The 17,661-nt window shown below is 26.7% G+C and overlaps 1 protein-coding gene and 1 non-coding gene across 2 annotated transcripts; one reads left to right on the top strand and one right to left on the bottom strand.

Annotated features, from left to right (window-relative positions):
* The first annotated feature begins 2,741 nt into the window (after positions 1-2,741).
* LOC135930599 (U6 spliceosomal RNA) lies at positions 2,742-2,847 on the top strand. Its single transcript, XR_010572822.1, has one exon. It is a non-coding gene; the product is annotated as a U6 spliceosomal RNA (small nuclear RNA).
* A 2,637-nt stretch (positions 2,848-5,484) lies between these two features.
* LOC135930124 (uncharacterized) lies at positions 5,485-14,878 on the bottom strand. Its single transcript, XM_065466910.1, has 11 exons — positions 13,789-14,878; positions 13,513-13,656; positions 12,896-13,123; positions 11,419-12,069; positions 10,321-10,487; positions 9,704-10,058; positions 9,272-9,509; positions 8,749-8,903; positions 7,655-7,769; positions 6,691-6,813; positions 5,485-5,868 (listed from the first exon to the last, which is right to left on the bottom strand). Exons 1-11 carry the CDS (start codon positions 14,876-14,878, stop codon positions 5,739-5,741), a joined length of 3,396 nt encoding a protein of 1,131 aa, XP_065322982.1. The 3' UTR covers positions 5,485-5,738.
* Positions 14,879-17,661: the final 2,783 nt, after the last annotated feature.

Raw genomic sequence — 17,661 nt, 5'->3', positions numbered from 1 at the left:
ATAAAATGAGATATTTTTTATACAAAACTTCCTCTTCACCAAAAATGGGTCAAATATTTCTGATATTCCAATCTTTTAAAAACATAGTGATCTGCTAATTACAGCAAGCATCTTCGCTGTAACAGCTCATAATGCCAAGGTTATCTCTGGTATATATATGAGTTTATGGCTAGTGCTCTTAATATCACGTTTAGATTCTTTTCTTTAATCAATGGACAAATGAGAGGAATATTGTCGATGGAACCTATAAAAACGATTATATGCACGCAATACAATTTTAAATCGTTTTATGCCAAGATTTCTGTAAACTTTTAGGGAAAAGACCAAATATGTCCTAGTGAAAAATATCAAAAAAAAATATGATCTGTAGGTTATGAATTTAGTTCGATTTTAATTGTTTAATATTAATGTAAATGGAATAAAAATATAATTTATAGGTTATGAATTTAATTCGATTTTAATTATTAAATGTTAATATAAATGCTATAAAAATAAATGGGTGTATTAAAATTATTTTAATGCAATATTTAAAATACATTAAAAATTTTTCCACTTATCCACTAAGCAGCATCTGGAAACCCTAAATGTAGGGAACGCCTTTATATAACAGCAATAAATGGTGTCATATAAAGTTATTTTATTTTTTTATTTAACACGCTTATTTTTTTTTCTAATGGAAAAAATATTGTTTTATTATTTAATAAATTTTTTAAATAAAATTTTTTTTTTACGTATTTTTTTTATCTAATGGAAAAAATGGTAATTTTAAAATTGTTGATTTTATTATTTAATATATTTTTATTTAATAGGAATTAAGATATAATTTAGAACTAAAAGATTTTTCTACATTAGAACAGTTTATGAGTAATATAGTATGGACCACAATTTATAACCCAGATTGAAATTTTTCAAATATATTACATGCATATCTTAGTTGAATATATGTTTAATCATTAATTAGGTTTTTATTAAAATCTTATACTATTAAAAATATAATATTTCATTATATAAATTAACCTTCATGCAATTTATCTTCATAATATTCATTTAATAACTTTAAAAAAAATTAATGCTAATAATAAAGTAAATTACAACCTATATATCCGATACACCAGAGTTGTTATGATACTTTTATATTTATCTAGATAGATACATGGTCTAAAAAGCTTAATATACCAAGATTTATAAATACTATTTTTTATTTTAATCATGTAAGATGAGTGTAAAATATCAAAATAAAATTTTTTCAGTTTGATATTTTATTTATAAAAGAAAATTTGAATGTCTTATTAAATCATGAATTAATGCAAATTTGTCATAATATTTGTTTAATAAATTTAAAAAAATTAATGTTAATAAAGTAAAACAACCTATATATCCTGGTACACCAGACTTGTTACAGATTACTTTAATAAATCAATGTGTCATTAAGGCAAGAGTCTATTCTATAAAATAATGAAACTAGAGTTTAAAGATTTTTTTTTCTAAAAAATTTAAGCAAATATAAAGATAATGAAATTGGTTATTTTTTTAAAAAAGCAAATTTTTTTAATATATGATTTCATTACTAAAATATTTTGTGCATAAATCATAAAAGATTTTTTACAATAGAATTTTAGGTATTTCATTCTCAAAAAAATATTCAGAAATCAAACTTTGAAGATTTTTTATTTCGAAGAGCATTTAAACTCTTATAGACTCAATAGTCTGATGCTATCATATTTCCTTTTCAGACATATAAAGCACAGTTCCTAAATAAAGGTAAGATAGCTGACTGAAGATTGTTATATTTGAGAAATTGATTAAACAGGATGGAACTTTAGGTTAAGCCAAAGATCTTGAAGACATAAATTTTATTATACTATTAAAATCTTCAGATGAAACTTTAAATATTAATTGACATGTGATTATAATATTTAATTGATAAAATATCAAGACTGAGAAAAACTGTGTAAGGTGGGATGCTTTTAGCAAGACTGTTATGGATGGATGGATAGATCAGTTGTTATAGCTGCACAAAGTTGCTCCAATAATTGTTTTTTTTATTGATATCCTTATCATGATCTTAATCCAAATTAAAAATATTGAATTCATGTTAGAGGGTACAGAAAGCGTCACAAGCTATAAGGTTTTCCCAAAGAAAGGTATTAAGCTTTCATTATGAATTAGATGAGTTTTGTAGTGTAATACTTATTGGATAAGATTGGACCATATTGTTCAACAAGAATTCAATAGATCATTGTATCAAATTTTGTGATAAATTTATTGATGATTCAGCTTTTAAATTATAAGTATTGATAGATATAATTTGTTTATGGATTAAGAATGATGTATTATTATTGATAATTTGAAATTAAGCTTTAATTGTACTGCCACGCAAATAATTATAATCAAAATAAATTAATCTGCACAATTATATTTCAAAATATAAATATTTAATTTTTTATTTTTAGAAAAATTATATAATTAGTTATAATAATATAAATATATATCTCCTCAATAGATGGCGCTACAAATTTATGAAATATAAAGATGTCGAGAAACTAAATTTTAGAATATTAATTAATTTAATTATCATTTTATTATAAAGTTAAGCTCTATAATTATACAGGAAAAATAAATTTCCTTATAATATATATTAAAATTTTAGAAAATAAATAAGTAGCTTAGAAAGGCACTATATATATACATTAACTATTATTTTATACCTATAAATACCTAACTAATTCCAACGTAGTAGTGTACTGCTTCGGCGGTACATATAATAAAATTGGAACGATACAGAGAAGATTAGCATGGCCCCTGCGCAAGGATGACACGCAAAATCGTGAAGCGTTCCTAATTTTTTTTTTGAAAATTTTCTTATTAAATTTTTACTGATAATAATTTTTAAAATTTTATGCTTTCATGTCCGACCTCGTTATAACTTTCAATTTTAAAAAAAAACATAATTTTCTATTATATTTTTCTAATTTTTTTATATTGTTAGCTCGAACCCGGGTTAGATTATTTAAAAAATATTTTGTACTTAAGTATAAGTGTAAAAAAATGGAAAAAGATACAAATATTTATAAAAAAAGGATCTTGATTGTTTATGGCAAAAATATTTTAAGGTTTCAAAAAAAACATCAATTTGGGCTGGGTCAGGGCTATTTTTTTTTTAAAATTTGGGATCTAAATTTATCAATTTCATTTTAAATTTTTTATGTAAAATCAAAATATTTAATTTTAATAGATATGACATAATAATAATTTTTAAAAAATTTAAATTATAATTTAAAAAAATTAATTTCTATAAATAAATTCGGGCCGGGCTGACAAATTTTCGGGTTTGGGAAGGGCCGACCAAACTTTTTAAAAAATTTAGGGTCATCTGAGTTTGAAAAATTAGGCCCGATGCAAATCTTTGATATATACTACTAGATTAGCGATTCGATGATTAAAAGTGTCTATACATAGGAGTTAGCTTTAGGGGTATTTTAAGACTTTATGTGAATGCACATTAATGCATTTAATCGAGGTTCAAAGTGCAAAATGGCGCTAGAGCTGACTCCTATATGTGGAGACTTTTAAAGGAATTTAAGGAATGAATCGCTAATATAGTCTGAGATAATAAATGACAATCGTACCAATTCGGAACTGATTGTTTTGTGGACTTTATTTTTCTTGATAGTTTTATCATGTATATTATTTACAATTTTTGGTAATAAAAAAAAAGGTTTGTTACCTACTGGAAAATCGCAACATGTTCAAAATTCTAATTATTTGATATGGTACAAACCATTGTCAGAATTTTATTTCAGGAGAGGGATTTTTTTTTAAAAAACTTAATTTTATAAAAAACTTATTTAAAACAGAGACCTGCAGGTAAATATACCCGGACCGGGTCTAGGAATTTTTTTTTAAATACACGGGTCGGGCGGCATATTTTAAATAGTCATTATTGGTTATAAATAAAATAAAATATATTTTAAAAAAATCCGGGGATGACCTGAGGGTCGGGCCTGAAAATATAAAATCCGGGCCGATAATTTTTTAAAAAAAAACATCCAGACAGGGTCGAGCCATGCAAATGGTACCTCTGAAGGTCTCTAATAGATTAAAGCATAAATGCTGCAATAAAATATACGTTTTTTTCAAAATATATCATAAAATGTAAAAAAAGAAATAATAATAGTAATCGTTAATTTTATCAAACACCCCATTGGCTAAGAGATAAAAATTTATGGCATTTTGATTTAAGAGGAAGATGTGAACAAAATCTTTAAAAGTATATGTTAACGGAAAATTTCTTCCCAGTGTGTTATTTTTTCAGCTTTAATCATTTTTGAGAGAGTTTTTTCATAAATCTCATTTTAGCAGAAATGTATACCATTTATTTGGAATACCTAACCTTAGAATTCTAAGATAATTTTGTCATGAACATTGAACCTAAAAAAATTTATATTAGGCTTTCCATAGTTTTTTTATAAAAATTATAAATGACTAAAAGGTTTGATGTCTAAAGTGGCTGTAATTCATAAGTTCTAAACGTGCTGGAATACAAGATTTTATTTTAATTTACAAAAATATCCTCTCAAAAAATGATTTATAGTTGTAATAATAACACATTATACTGGAAGAAAAGCATATAAAATCTCAATAAAAATAAATTATAAAAAAGTTGTAAGGCCCTATCTTATAATCTTACAAAGTTATTAAACCTTTAGTGTTGTTAAACGGCTCTCAATATTTTAGCTAGAAAAATATTGCCCAAGTCTTAAGATTTCGCTAATAGATGTCCAAACCTTTGTTCCTTATACAAACAAAATCTTCAGGCTTGCTTATTAATATTCTAGATGAAATATTGAGTTAGCCGTATTTAAAAATCGGCTCAAAACGAGCCGTTTAACAACACTACCTGAATTAATAGGAATCTGAATGTATTAATAAAATTAGAAAGCATGACATTTTAACTTATTTTTTCCATTCTACTATACATATTTTTAATTTTTTAGCTTCAATATTTTTTAGGTTATATTAAATATAATTTTTTTTTACTCCTAAAGTATCGTTACATTTGTAAAAAAATTTTTATAAATTTTTTATTTATACCATTTTCGTATGAAATGAATATGTGTTGGGGAGTGCAAAGTAATTTTCAAATTAAATTTTCCAAAAAAAAATTTAGTTGCTATAAATTATACATTAAACAATTTCGAACAGGTTGCATTGAGGATTTAGTATCCATATTAATCTAATAGAATTAAATTTATTAAAATTTAAGGCGAAAAGTGGCGGACCAACATGCCCCGGTTTCCCTTCTCAAAATTTTCAAAAAACTGTCAACATTTTTTTTTATTGATTAATTAAATTTCACATATATATATATATATATTATATAATAACGAGGTATTTTTTTAAAAAAAGTAGAAAATATAGCACCGAATTTTAAATTTAAAATAAGTTGTATATAATTTTATAAAATAATATAATTTACGCGATATATAATCCATGCAAATTTAATACTGTTTACTTAAAAATACAATAAACAAAAATATAACTTTATTTTAATAAATTAATAAGTTATTTTTTAAAGAAAGGAAGAAAGAAAGAATATTTTTCATAAAAGATGACATTTAGTTAAAAGGTCGCCAGTTTTTTTTTAATCTGCACCCGTGAAATCTTCAATCGCTCTAGTTTCCATTTTGTTTCAAACAAAAAAACGAGGAATTGATTTATTTTTTAAACAGGATGTTTTAAGTGATATTTACAATTTTTTTTTGGTTCATTTGATTTTCTTTGCGCTTTTTAGCGAATTGATTTGTGAGCGGTACGCACCGATATTTTACCCGGAAATAGGTTTTTTGTTTTGAGATTTGTTTCACGCTTTTAATATTTTTTTTACAAAAAATATTATATTGGACACATAATTCATATATTTATTTTATTTTTTTAAATCATTTTTTTAAATTTAATTTAAAATTTCAATTATATTTGAAAACACTAACATTAAAAATACAATTTTCATAATTAGGTTCCCAAAAAAGGAAATTTAATTATATCTAAATATTTCTATATAGCATTCTATCTTGTAAAGTATATCATCTCGAACTCGTAACACTTTAAACTTTTACCCGTATCAATTTAAAACTGTTTCTTTTAGTTAGTAGTTATTTTATTCCTTTCTTTAAGCATTATAAAAATTTCAAAATATCATTTAATTTATACATATCAAAAATGATGGTTTTGAAGAAATGATATTTAAAGTTTTATTGTATATATTAAATTTAGAGGTCGTCGCACAATAAAGCATCCAAATATAGAAGCCATTAAGGCCAAATATATTTGGGCTAAATTTTATCATGCAAAACATAGGCATATAAAATTTAGTTGCATATACCCTGCCCCATATATATTTTCTACCAGGTTGGCTCGTAAAATATATTTTGTAGTCCTGCCCCGCCCGTAATAAATTTTTATGAAAGAAAACGACATGAATTTGCTTTGATATGGTGTTGTTAAAAAGCCGTTTTAGTGGATTCAATATTAAATCTACTTCTACAGTAGAATAATCAGTTTTTCACAAGTAATTACTCCAAATAAGTAGAGACGTTTTTGCTCTACCCGGCTAATAAACAACACTATATAATAATAGCTATGCAAAGGTGGAATTGGTTATCTTTCATAAATTTTTGTTCCTGATTATACTTTGGGTGTTGGTAACATCCACGCATTCCCCATTCCTTACAGGGAACGAGAGCTTCATCTTCGACGTGTAAAATATAAACCTTTTGATATTTTTCTCGGAAAGGGATCATAGTGCAAATATGTCTAAAATATAAAAAAATTAAAATTTTTTTGAATAAGATGTATACGCATTTTTATCAACTATAACTTTTTAATAAAATTACAAGGTGAAAGGTAGAAAAGCTCGTAAAGATTTATTATACTATCTTTTTATTTTCCTGCAATTTTTAATCTATGATAAATAAAAAAGGTACAAATTTGACGGACTTGAATCGATCAGAATTGACGACTCCGAAAAAAAACCTTAATAAATAACTCAATTGTCTCAGAAATTATTTCGAACACCTTGGTTCATATTTATTCCATGTTTTATATTTTTTTCCTAAATATGAAAATAATACCTATCACTTCTGCTTGCTTTAAATTTTTTTTATCAGTTTTTTTTATTTTCTATTTAAATTAACTTGAATTTCAAAATCTACTTTTTCTTAAGCAATGTTGTATTGTTAAGAATCAACCAATAACCTATAATAAATACATATGGTGATTTGTTCGTTAAAGAAAAGAAAATTTTCCTTTCTTTCTTGACACGCCATTTTGGCTTCCCACGTAAAATATTTGGATTAAAAAATTTATATAAGAAAATTAAAATGGCTGGTCATCAGCTGATTTATATTCAACGACGCTTCAAAAATACATTTTTTAAAAAAAAATAAATGAGTTGTTCAGTCTAGGTGAGTATTATAAATGTCATTAGACGCAACTATCCTAAATCTTGCATTAGACAGCGTATCTTAATTATTTTATTGCTCACGAAAAGTAAATCAGCCGGTTAGGGTTATTTCTAATCTTGCATCATTTCATTTTTAATTTGTATAGAGGTAATCATTTTTCTTAGAAATCTTGTTTCAATAAATGTTTATACTTTTTTTCGCAACGTTTCCCGTAAAAACCGAATTTGCAATTGCATAGGGGCTGGCCCATATTTGTTGCGTTATTGCATATTCCATCATTTAGACAAGATTCCTCCGAACATTTTCCTAATGAAATATAAATTATTTTATTTAATATACTTCAAAATACGTAAACATGTTAAATCCCCCCCCCCCCCCTTAGCAATAATTTATAATATAACTAAAGATTCAATACAAGTTCCCTCTTATCTATATTTAATTAGTGCTGTATAGTATCACTTTTTCCTTTAAAAAAAATTTAAGTAACTGTGAATTAAAGTAACACGTTACTATATTATTTAATCATTATATTTCAAACATTTTTATTTGTTATTGTTCAATATGTTTAGGCTTAAAGATAAGTAAAAGATTTCTAAATATTAAAAACTTGTATATAAAATATGAAATACTCATGCCATTCTTAGCATCTTTCGAACAAAATGTTCAGGACAGAAAAAGCAGGACTGAAATTGGTTTGGATAAAAAAACTTTGAAAAACAATTGGTCTATTAAAAATTATAAAATATTAATTAAAGCAACATTTAAAAAAGAATTTGTACAATTTTTTCTTAGAATTTTGGGAATTGGCTTAATAAATATAAATCGACTGATAAAATAAAAGGACTTGCGATCTTTTTTCATATTAATTGTTTCTATACTTTAAAAAGAATAATTAAGTAACGTCATTTGTGTTATTTTTAAAGGAAAGGAATGCGTTTATTTGCAGATTAAATTCAATAAAATTACCTATTTCTGTAGTTGACAGCTCTATATCTGAGATCTGCTGAGGTACCATTTGCACGGCCTGGTCCGGATTTTTTTAGGCTCGGCCCGGGTTTTAAATATTAAGGCCCAGCTCGAATTTTAATAGATAATCATGTCGATTGAAAATATTTGGGTTAAAACCCGGCCTGGGTGTTTTTCAAAAAATTTTTTTTTATGTCCGGCTCGTGTATTGGGCTCGATCCTGTATCTTTAAAAAAAAACTAAAAAACGGCCCAGCCCGTATATTGGAGCCAGGCCTGGAGGTCTCTGTTAAGTATAATATAATAATATCAAAAATAACGTTTTTTGCATGATTGTCCATAATATTCATCTTTGCAAACGCATTTGTTGAAACTAACGCATTGGCCTCCATTGTGGCATCCCGACATACAAAGAGGGGAACAATCAGGTGGTAGATATCCTGGCGGGCAGAGACATATTCCCATTTCTGTACATCTTATATTTTGCCATATTATTATATTATATAATAAATTGAGATTTACATGATTATAGGATAAATATTAAATTATTAATATTAAACACATAAACATACTTTAGATAAAAATATTTATTTTTCTATTTCTATATTCCAAAGAAGAAAAAAGATATGAGAACAACATACAAAACTTTAACTACAATATAACTCTCTTGGAATTTTCCCGGTTATTTTGTGCTGGCATTTTGATTTGGGATTTCAGGGATTTTATAATTTACAAAAATGTTTATTGAATATATGGCGTTTTCCTATTTTAAATTTATAGTCCTTTATTATATTGCACTATGAACTCTATGTAAAGTTTTAATTGTGAGAAGAAAAATATTACGTTCCGCCATTATCGATGCAAGATTTCGAACAATGGGAGTATTCGCAAAGTTTCCCAAAATAATCTTTATCACATGAGCACACATTCGGCTTGATACATTTGCCCCCGTTCAGACAACCCTTTATACCGCACTTGTATTCAGAACAATTTTTTCCTTGGTAACCCCAGGAACAATGACATTCGCCTCTCTGAGAACATATCCCGTGGTTCAGACAAGGTTCTTCACAATTTTTGTTACCTGCATTTTAAGATGTCATTATGCAATAATATAAAGTTAATATTTTAAAATTAATGTTTAGAATAAACGTTTATTTTTTGTCAAAATTATCGCATTTTGCTGTAAAAGTTTTTTTTTTAAAAAATCATTAATTTTATTCTTTGAATACGACAATATAAAAAATATATTTTATCAGTCAAAATAATTATTAACACTTGTTGGTGATGTTGTTAGCAAATCGGTTTTTGAGAACACCGGATGGTCATCTAAATGACCAGAGCCTTCCAAACCTTTAAAACCCGATCCGTATGGGTAATCTTCGTCATCCGAATTTGAAATGATCCATCTTTCTTGTTCATTTTTATTAGTAGTCTTTATAGTGGAATGGGCAAAGTCTGTTGCCGACATCACCGATTTTGTTGCCTGTAAGGGTTCTGGAACTGTCATAGTTTTAGAGCTGCCCCCATATTTATTTGTCTTACTAATACCTCCAAGGTGAGTTAAATTAAGAGTCGGTTTCGGCTTCTCCTTCTCGTCTATGTGGTTATTTGTTATCGTTTGATATTTGGCCTTCGTATTTGATCATCAATTTAAAATGTTTATAATTACAAAAAATAATTTTAACCTATTATTATTATTATTAATTATTCTTACAATCAAAAATGGAAAATCTATTTACTCCTGATTTTAATATTTTAGAAACTATTTAATTAAAGTGATAAACTCAAAGTGTTGATTTTAATTTATGGACTAATTTTGATATAAGTTTTTTATTTGAAAGAGAGGGAGACTAGGTATAGTGTGTTAAATATGGTTATAGATATTATACTACTTTATAATGCGGAGGGTGGCACTGTTCATCGGAAATATCTTTATTGTTGGAGGTTGATAGAAATACGTGTTCAAAAAAACCTTCGAATCTTTCCTTGAGTGAAGGGAAGTTTTCGAAATTGGATCCTAGCGTGGTGACACCTTTAAGGTCAAAAATGGCGGCATCATCTTGTGATTAATATAATAAAAAAGATTTGATAATTTTTTTTCTATTGTCGACTTGTTAATCATATTTAAATTCATGATCATGGTGGGCTAAATAAATATATGATTTTTTTAAATTTACGCGTCTGCCCTGGTCTTTTCCTAGTATCGATACTTTATTCATAATTTGTACTTATATTTTAAGAAAAGTACTAATCTGATAGAAAACTTTAAATTTGTAGGATTTAATAAAATAACTTAACGATTATATTATTTTAGGTATATAATAATAACATATATTTTAGCCTCTCGAGGACATGTTCAAGCCAGTCAACAGATTCAGCCTTATTTAGTTATCCCAGTACTTCTATTTTAAAACTTATTCTTTTCAAACAACCCCCCCCCTACCCCCCCAATATTATTTTCCTCCAGCGTTGTGCTACTTCTCAATCAATGTCTCTAACTTATCAACCATACCTGGCATTCAAATACAATCTATTTTTTTTTATATATGATGAAAATTAACAAAGTGATTTTATCATTTTTTATGAAAAATACATAGGGAAACAAACATGTCCTACGCAATGCATCACTGCTAATTTTAAAGGTGAGGATTGTGGGGGGGGGGCTCATCCAATAATTTTCTTTGATTTATTCCGAATCGGATTGGATTTTTCTAAGATAGGAGTTCTATTAGATCCTACCTTTAAATCTTTTCTAGTAAGCTCGGATCTGCAATTTTAAAAAAAGTTGTCTTCGTATAAGGCCTAACCTGGAAAAATAGACCCAAGGCAAGGTTCTAGTATATATATATATTCTTTAGTAGCCGGGTCAATCTAGCGGCGTTTATAAATTTTTTTAAAATTTAGAAAAACTGGTTAAAGGATTTTTTTATAAAAAATTTAGTCAAACAAATCTTTTGCATTTTTTTATATAAAGGATAAATAAAGTTTACCTTCACCCTCGTTGATCTTATAAGTCCCATATTCTCTGCAATCCACGTGTATCCTGGTATGAGTCTTATTTAAGTATACCGCTAGTGAGTGCCAATGTCCATCGTTTAAAGGCGGCAACCAAACGGGGTCCGGTCTGATATATATTACCTCGTTAGACAAGAACGGAGATGATTCTTGATCTTTTTGTAATTGTTCGCGACTAGACGATATTTGTTGATTTATTTCTGTGAGTGATCTTTTGAGTCGATCATATAAACTTCGAACAAACCTAAACCTGGGAACTGATTTTGACAAATTTTCTGTGTTCTTTGTAGTAAATAGTTTGGAATCGCGTATTTTGGACGCATTTACAACATCGTATGGTAATGATGAGTGTTTATAGTTGAAGAGTCGATATACATTGTATTCCGGAGTAGTATTAGAAATGACTAAGGGTGGTTTAGCGGAAGAAGTGTTTGTTAAGTTGAAAAATGGGAATATTTTATACCTTTTCCTCGTATTAGCCTTCAGGGTTGAATTTCGATTTTTATTAAATATTAAGGAGCCCGATTTTTTGGTTCTTACCATGCTGTTAAATTTAATATCCCTATGATCGCTTTTATAGAAGACGATAGTCTCTTTACCCAATTTGATACCGAATTGAATTTTCGCTAAAATTTTACGTAAATAATAAAATATTTTTCTAATTAAGGCTATTCTTTTTTTTAGGCGGGTATAATTTTTTTTAAAGCACTTAATTTAATGTATTGAGACCTGTGCCAATCTTAAGGCTTGCTTAATATTGTTATGGATAAAATATTATGTAAGCCGTTTTTAAAAGTCGGCTCAAATCGAGCCGTATCACAACACTATTCCTATAGTACATTGTAAAAAATATCAATCACTTTTTTTCAGCTATATTATAATAAAATCCATAGGCTAGCGATTTGACAAAAAAATAATATTTTGAAAGCCCTGCCCAAAGTTTTTGGTTAGGCTCGTTACTTTTTATCATTTTATTGCCCGGTCCTGATTTTTTTTTTAAATTTCCATTATTTAGAATAATTTTGGCCAAAGAGAAATTTAGAATATGAGCGGTAAAAGAATATTTTGAATGTTCTATTTACATGATTTCCTAGCATCTTTTTTTAACTGATTTTAATTTATTTTTTGAATCGGTCCGACCTGGTTTTATTTTCAATTTTTTTAGGCCCGACATTCGAGTCCTTAAAAATCGTACAATTTTTTCACCCGTTTTGGGGCTAACTTGCGGGTATCTGATTTTGATATAGGGCAATGAGACCTTTCGAATACGCTTAAATATGTATATTATTCTCTTATTTTTTTAGTCTAAAAATTGCATTCTATTAAGATAGCCATTATAAATTTTTTTAAAAAAAGGCAGGAGGTAGTCCATTAGATTGTTAATTAATTTTTATATATTCTAAAATGGATAGTTTTTTTTCTCTTCTCAATTACGATAATAAGATAATATACCTTTCAGAGATGATATAGTGAATAAGTATCCATCGTTCCCGGGGTGGGCTTTAAAGGACATGAAAAGATTCATCGATTTCGCAGATGTACCCTCCCGAAATATGTTAGTTGTCGGGGTCATCAATGTAGCATATCTGGATATCTGAAATGAGGTTGGTCTAAATTTTAATTTTTTGACGCCTCTAGGAAAATGTTTTAGCATTACTCCCTCCAGCATGTCCTTCATACCTTGCATTTGAAAAAAAAATCGGTTTAATTATAACATAATGTATTATCTCATTGCCGCCATAAGTGAGTGGCAAAGGGCTTGCATTAAATTTTGACAACATTAAATTTAAAAAAAGAAATTTCACGGTATTACTTTTAATTTTAGCACTTTAAATTTAATTATATTTTTTTTATTTACCCAAATTTTAAAAATGTAGTTTTTAACCTTGAATGATGAGAATTAGTATCTTTTAATTATAAATTGATATTTTTTACACTCATTTCATCCTCGAAATCAATTTTTTCTTAATATTTAATAATTAATATTAATGCAAAAAATATAATTATAAATTAGTTGTATCTAGGGAAATAAATATTTTAAATAAAATAGTTAGCATATTTTTTTAAACCTTCACATTTAAAAAGATTGCATTTCCTAAGTTCAATCTCCTTGTGACATTCTTTAGGAGTAGAATGACATTTTCTTTTTCTGTCCTGAGTACCTCCACCGCATTTACTTCCACATGGACCCCAATCCGACCAATGATCTATGTCTACCCAATTCATTTTTAAAATATAATGAACAAACATGCTTTATTTATAAACTAATTGAGGATTTTAAATAACATTATTATATTGGTATTTGATATTGTTATTTTAAACAAGAATAAATATTATAATATTACTTAATTTTTCCATGATCAGATTTTCCAATTCTCTAGAAAAGAAAAGGTAGGATCCTAACCTATCCACGCATTCCGCGATTAACATCCGACCCTCGATATTTAGAAAAAATAGGTATGTTTGGTCTTCCTTTAATGAAACGGAATCGCATCTATAGCTAACTATCGGTTGATGACTGAGAACTGCATCATCCGAATTAATCAATTTTTCAATTCTTTTGCTTCTCGTTTTCACTCTTAAGGTGGTGTAAATTTTATCCTGATTCGTATTTTCAGGTATAGAAACTATCCTCGATATGTCCAAATAACCTTTGTAAACCTCTAACAACCGAATTATGATATCTAAATATATATCCTCCTCCTCTTTGTAATAATCGATATCGTACCTAATTCTGTTATCAATATCATCATTCGCGTTGATTACGCTATGAGACAAGGGTTCTAGGAGAGATTGCTTGGATAATTTACCCTTAACTTTGACCACTTTAGCCTTAATTATGACGGCACTTCTTTCTATAACTTCGTTCAGCTTCATAGGACTGGGAACATGGTATCTTATCAAGGATTCCATGCGTTGTATCGAGTTAAGCGGCTTCAAATCCATTCTCATTAAATCTCCCTCAATAGATTTCTTGAGCCTTTTTTCATTAGTCGCGTCAATCAACGAACTGGCATTCAAATCGTATTCTTTATAGTGTGAGGTATTACTAATACGGTGATATTCGATATCTCTTTTAAGATCGGTAATATTGGTATATTTCCTTGGGATTAATAGTTCATCCTCCCAGATTTGGCGAGTTATGTTTGTAATATGCATTCTTTGGTATGTGATTAATCCTTCACTTTTTAACGCGGCTAATTGCGCTGTTGTGTTAAATGAGCTCTCCGTTTTTGTGGCATTTGCAGCTCTGTAGCACCGCAGAAGGTTAGATTTACATAACATTATGGGGCTTAGCGTTACGACGATTATAGCGATGATTATTATCAAGGCGATAAGGGACATTCCGTTTAGCGTGAAAGAAGGACAAATTTTTTTTTGTGAATTATCCATCAAATCCGGCAACTTTTGAGGTTCGCTATAGTTAGTAAGCATTTTGAATTTTTTTGGAAGTCTTTATATTTTATTTTGAAGATTAATAATTTAATTTTCTTATGAAAAAATAGTATCTTTATATAATGAAATTATTTATTGGGCTGAATTTGAAGACGATTTTGATGAACATGCTCGCGACAAATAAGTTTATTATTCAAAATAAAATAAAATAATGAAAAATGAAAGTATGACTTTAATTCTGACATTATAATCTTTGTATTGTGTTTTTTTATATATTTTTTTAAAACAATAAAAATTATTTTTGTTAATTATTATATTTAAAAAAAATTGATATGTATATCAAAATTTTTTTTATAAATATATATTCTTTTAAAATATTTTAAATTTTTTCCCTTTTAAACATTCATATTATCCATTTTAATCATTATATAATAATAATAAGAAGATCTTTGTCTTGTATTAATATTATTTTTAATAAATCAAGGTATATTTCTATTTACATAGTTAATTTTTTTCGCTCGCCAAAGAATTACACCTTATCACACAAATATCTTGATATATTTTTGTGTTTTAAACAAAAATATCTAGTAATTTGACGCCAATCGAAGTAAAGAGAGAGGGACAAAGTTAATAAATATAATTAATTTTTATATTATTATTTTTTTTTTCTCTTCTGTGTGTTCGATTATATATGCTACATAGCTTATCGTAACTAATCATCAAACCTGAATATCTAATATTTTTAATATTTACTTAGATCTTTTCAAATTAAACTTTATCGATTCAAATAGCTATTTAAAATTTTTTTTTCTGTCCTAGCGGATTTTGAATTTATTTTAAAGATAATCAAAATACAATTCATATTATTTTATATATGCAAATATTAAATTTTAATTTTTTTTAGCCGTTTTCGCTGGTTGTAAGTTAGCGTCGATTTTGTTTTTGCTGAATTCTAAATATAAGATTTAAAATATACTTTTAATTATATGCGTAAGATGGTTTTTTAAAAAAGTATTTTATTTTTTAAGTGTATAGTATAGTAGGAGTATATGCTAGAATTCCGGGTGTATTAGAATCTCGAACATTTATTTTCTTTATTAATTTTGAAGACCTAATTTTGCAATTTTGGCAATTTAAATTTTGTAAAAATTAAAAAAAGTCTGTGTACTATAAGTGATCTAAATGTCAAAAATTCTAATCTAACCTTTCTAATAGGCACACTTACTCGAGCGATAACCGGATAAAATAAAACCAAGATAAACTGACACGGGCCAAAAGAACCCCAATTTTAACTTTAAAAAAAAACTTAAGAAAGATTGTTTTATAAGATAAATAAATTAGGTTATTTGTGACCGGGATATTTTTGTGAATATATTTTTTCGCCGGGCAATCCTAATCATTTAAACTTAAAACTCTGACTAAATTCTTTTTCCTAGGTATTATTGACAAAAAAAAGCATAATTTTGGGATATCAGTCACCAATATAAAATATTACTTTACAAATAATACAACTACTGTATACTTCTTTTTTTTAAAAAAATCAGAAATATATTTTATATAATATTTTCTGATAATTTATGTTTCTTGGTGAAGAAAAATGTATGTTATGTATATTTGTAAAAATAATATATACTAGCATTGCATTACCTCTTGAAAACAAAATAATTATTATTTGGGGTAATAAATTTTCCTTTTTTTATTTGGGCATACAATTATAGAAAAAGTAATATGACAAAAAAACAAAAAAAAATCTATTATTTTTTGTTGTCACATCGGGTATACCTGGGAGGGAATTGTTTGTTTTATTATAATTACTATTTTACAAGAAGAACGAAAAAAAAGTTTATTCTTTTTCCCCCCATTTATATTATATATTATTATTTCGCAATAAATTTTGTTATACCAAAACTCTATAATAAAATATTTAAAAAAATATAAATCTTTATCTATTGCACTTTAAAAAAAAAAATTTATATATAAAAGGCTAAGATGATATGAAAAAAAAAATGAAAGAAAGACAGGTTACCTGACTGCATCTCTTTCTATTTATGACATTTCATTTTTTTTATACGGATGGGGACATATTTTTTTTTAAAAAAAGATGATTTTTTGTTTCGAACCATAACATTTAACAATATCATCAAAAAAAAACACTGAAAAGAAAAACTTTTTTTTGGTTTATTTTTTTAAAATTAATTTTTAATTGGATTATTGTCATAAACTTATACATATTTTTAAGCTATGAAATACATTTATTGTTATTATACACATACACGATGCCCCCTTGTAGTTGTATATATAGATAGGACAAATAACCTAGTCTTTGTCGTTTTATTAACCCTTAAATTTCTGTGTGTCCATCTTGTTCATGTCAAATGAAACAATATTAATATTATGTCCTAATTACTTTAGCTTTATCTAATAATAACCTTAAGTATCTATTTCTATTACTATAAAATATAACAAAGAGAAAAAAAAGAATAGAAATCGTATTACACTTACTATAACGTATAAACTACATTATAATAATTGTAAAGTTTAAAAACAATATAAAAAAAAAATTCTATTAAAAAAATTAGGTTGAATTAATTATTTTTTAAATCAGCTTATGTAAAAATAAAGATATATACTATATAAAATAGGTGGACCTTTTAATATCCTTTTTACCCGTTATACTAATTTACAATGAAATAAGAGTAATACACTAAGGTACATTAGAATACCTATAAATATTATAGTCTGGCTCAACTTGACCATAAAGTATAAACAGAAATACATAATACGGTCATTTGAACTTATTTATGATTATGGTATTATAATTA

The sequence above is a fragment of the Gordionus sp. m RMFG-2023 genome, chromosome 5, assembly GCF_954871325.1.
Source record: "Gordionus sp. m RMFG-2023 chromosome 5, tfGorSpeb1-WG-v2, whole genome shotgun sequence".
NCBI classification, from domain to species: domain Eukaryota; kingdom Metazoa; phylum Nematomorpha; class Gordioida; order Chordodea; family Parachordodidae; genus Gordionus; species Gordionus sp. m RMFG-2023.
This window is presented reverse-complemented; position numbering and strand designations above follow the sequence as displayed.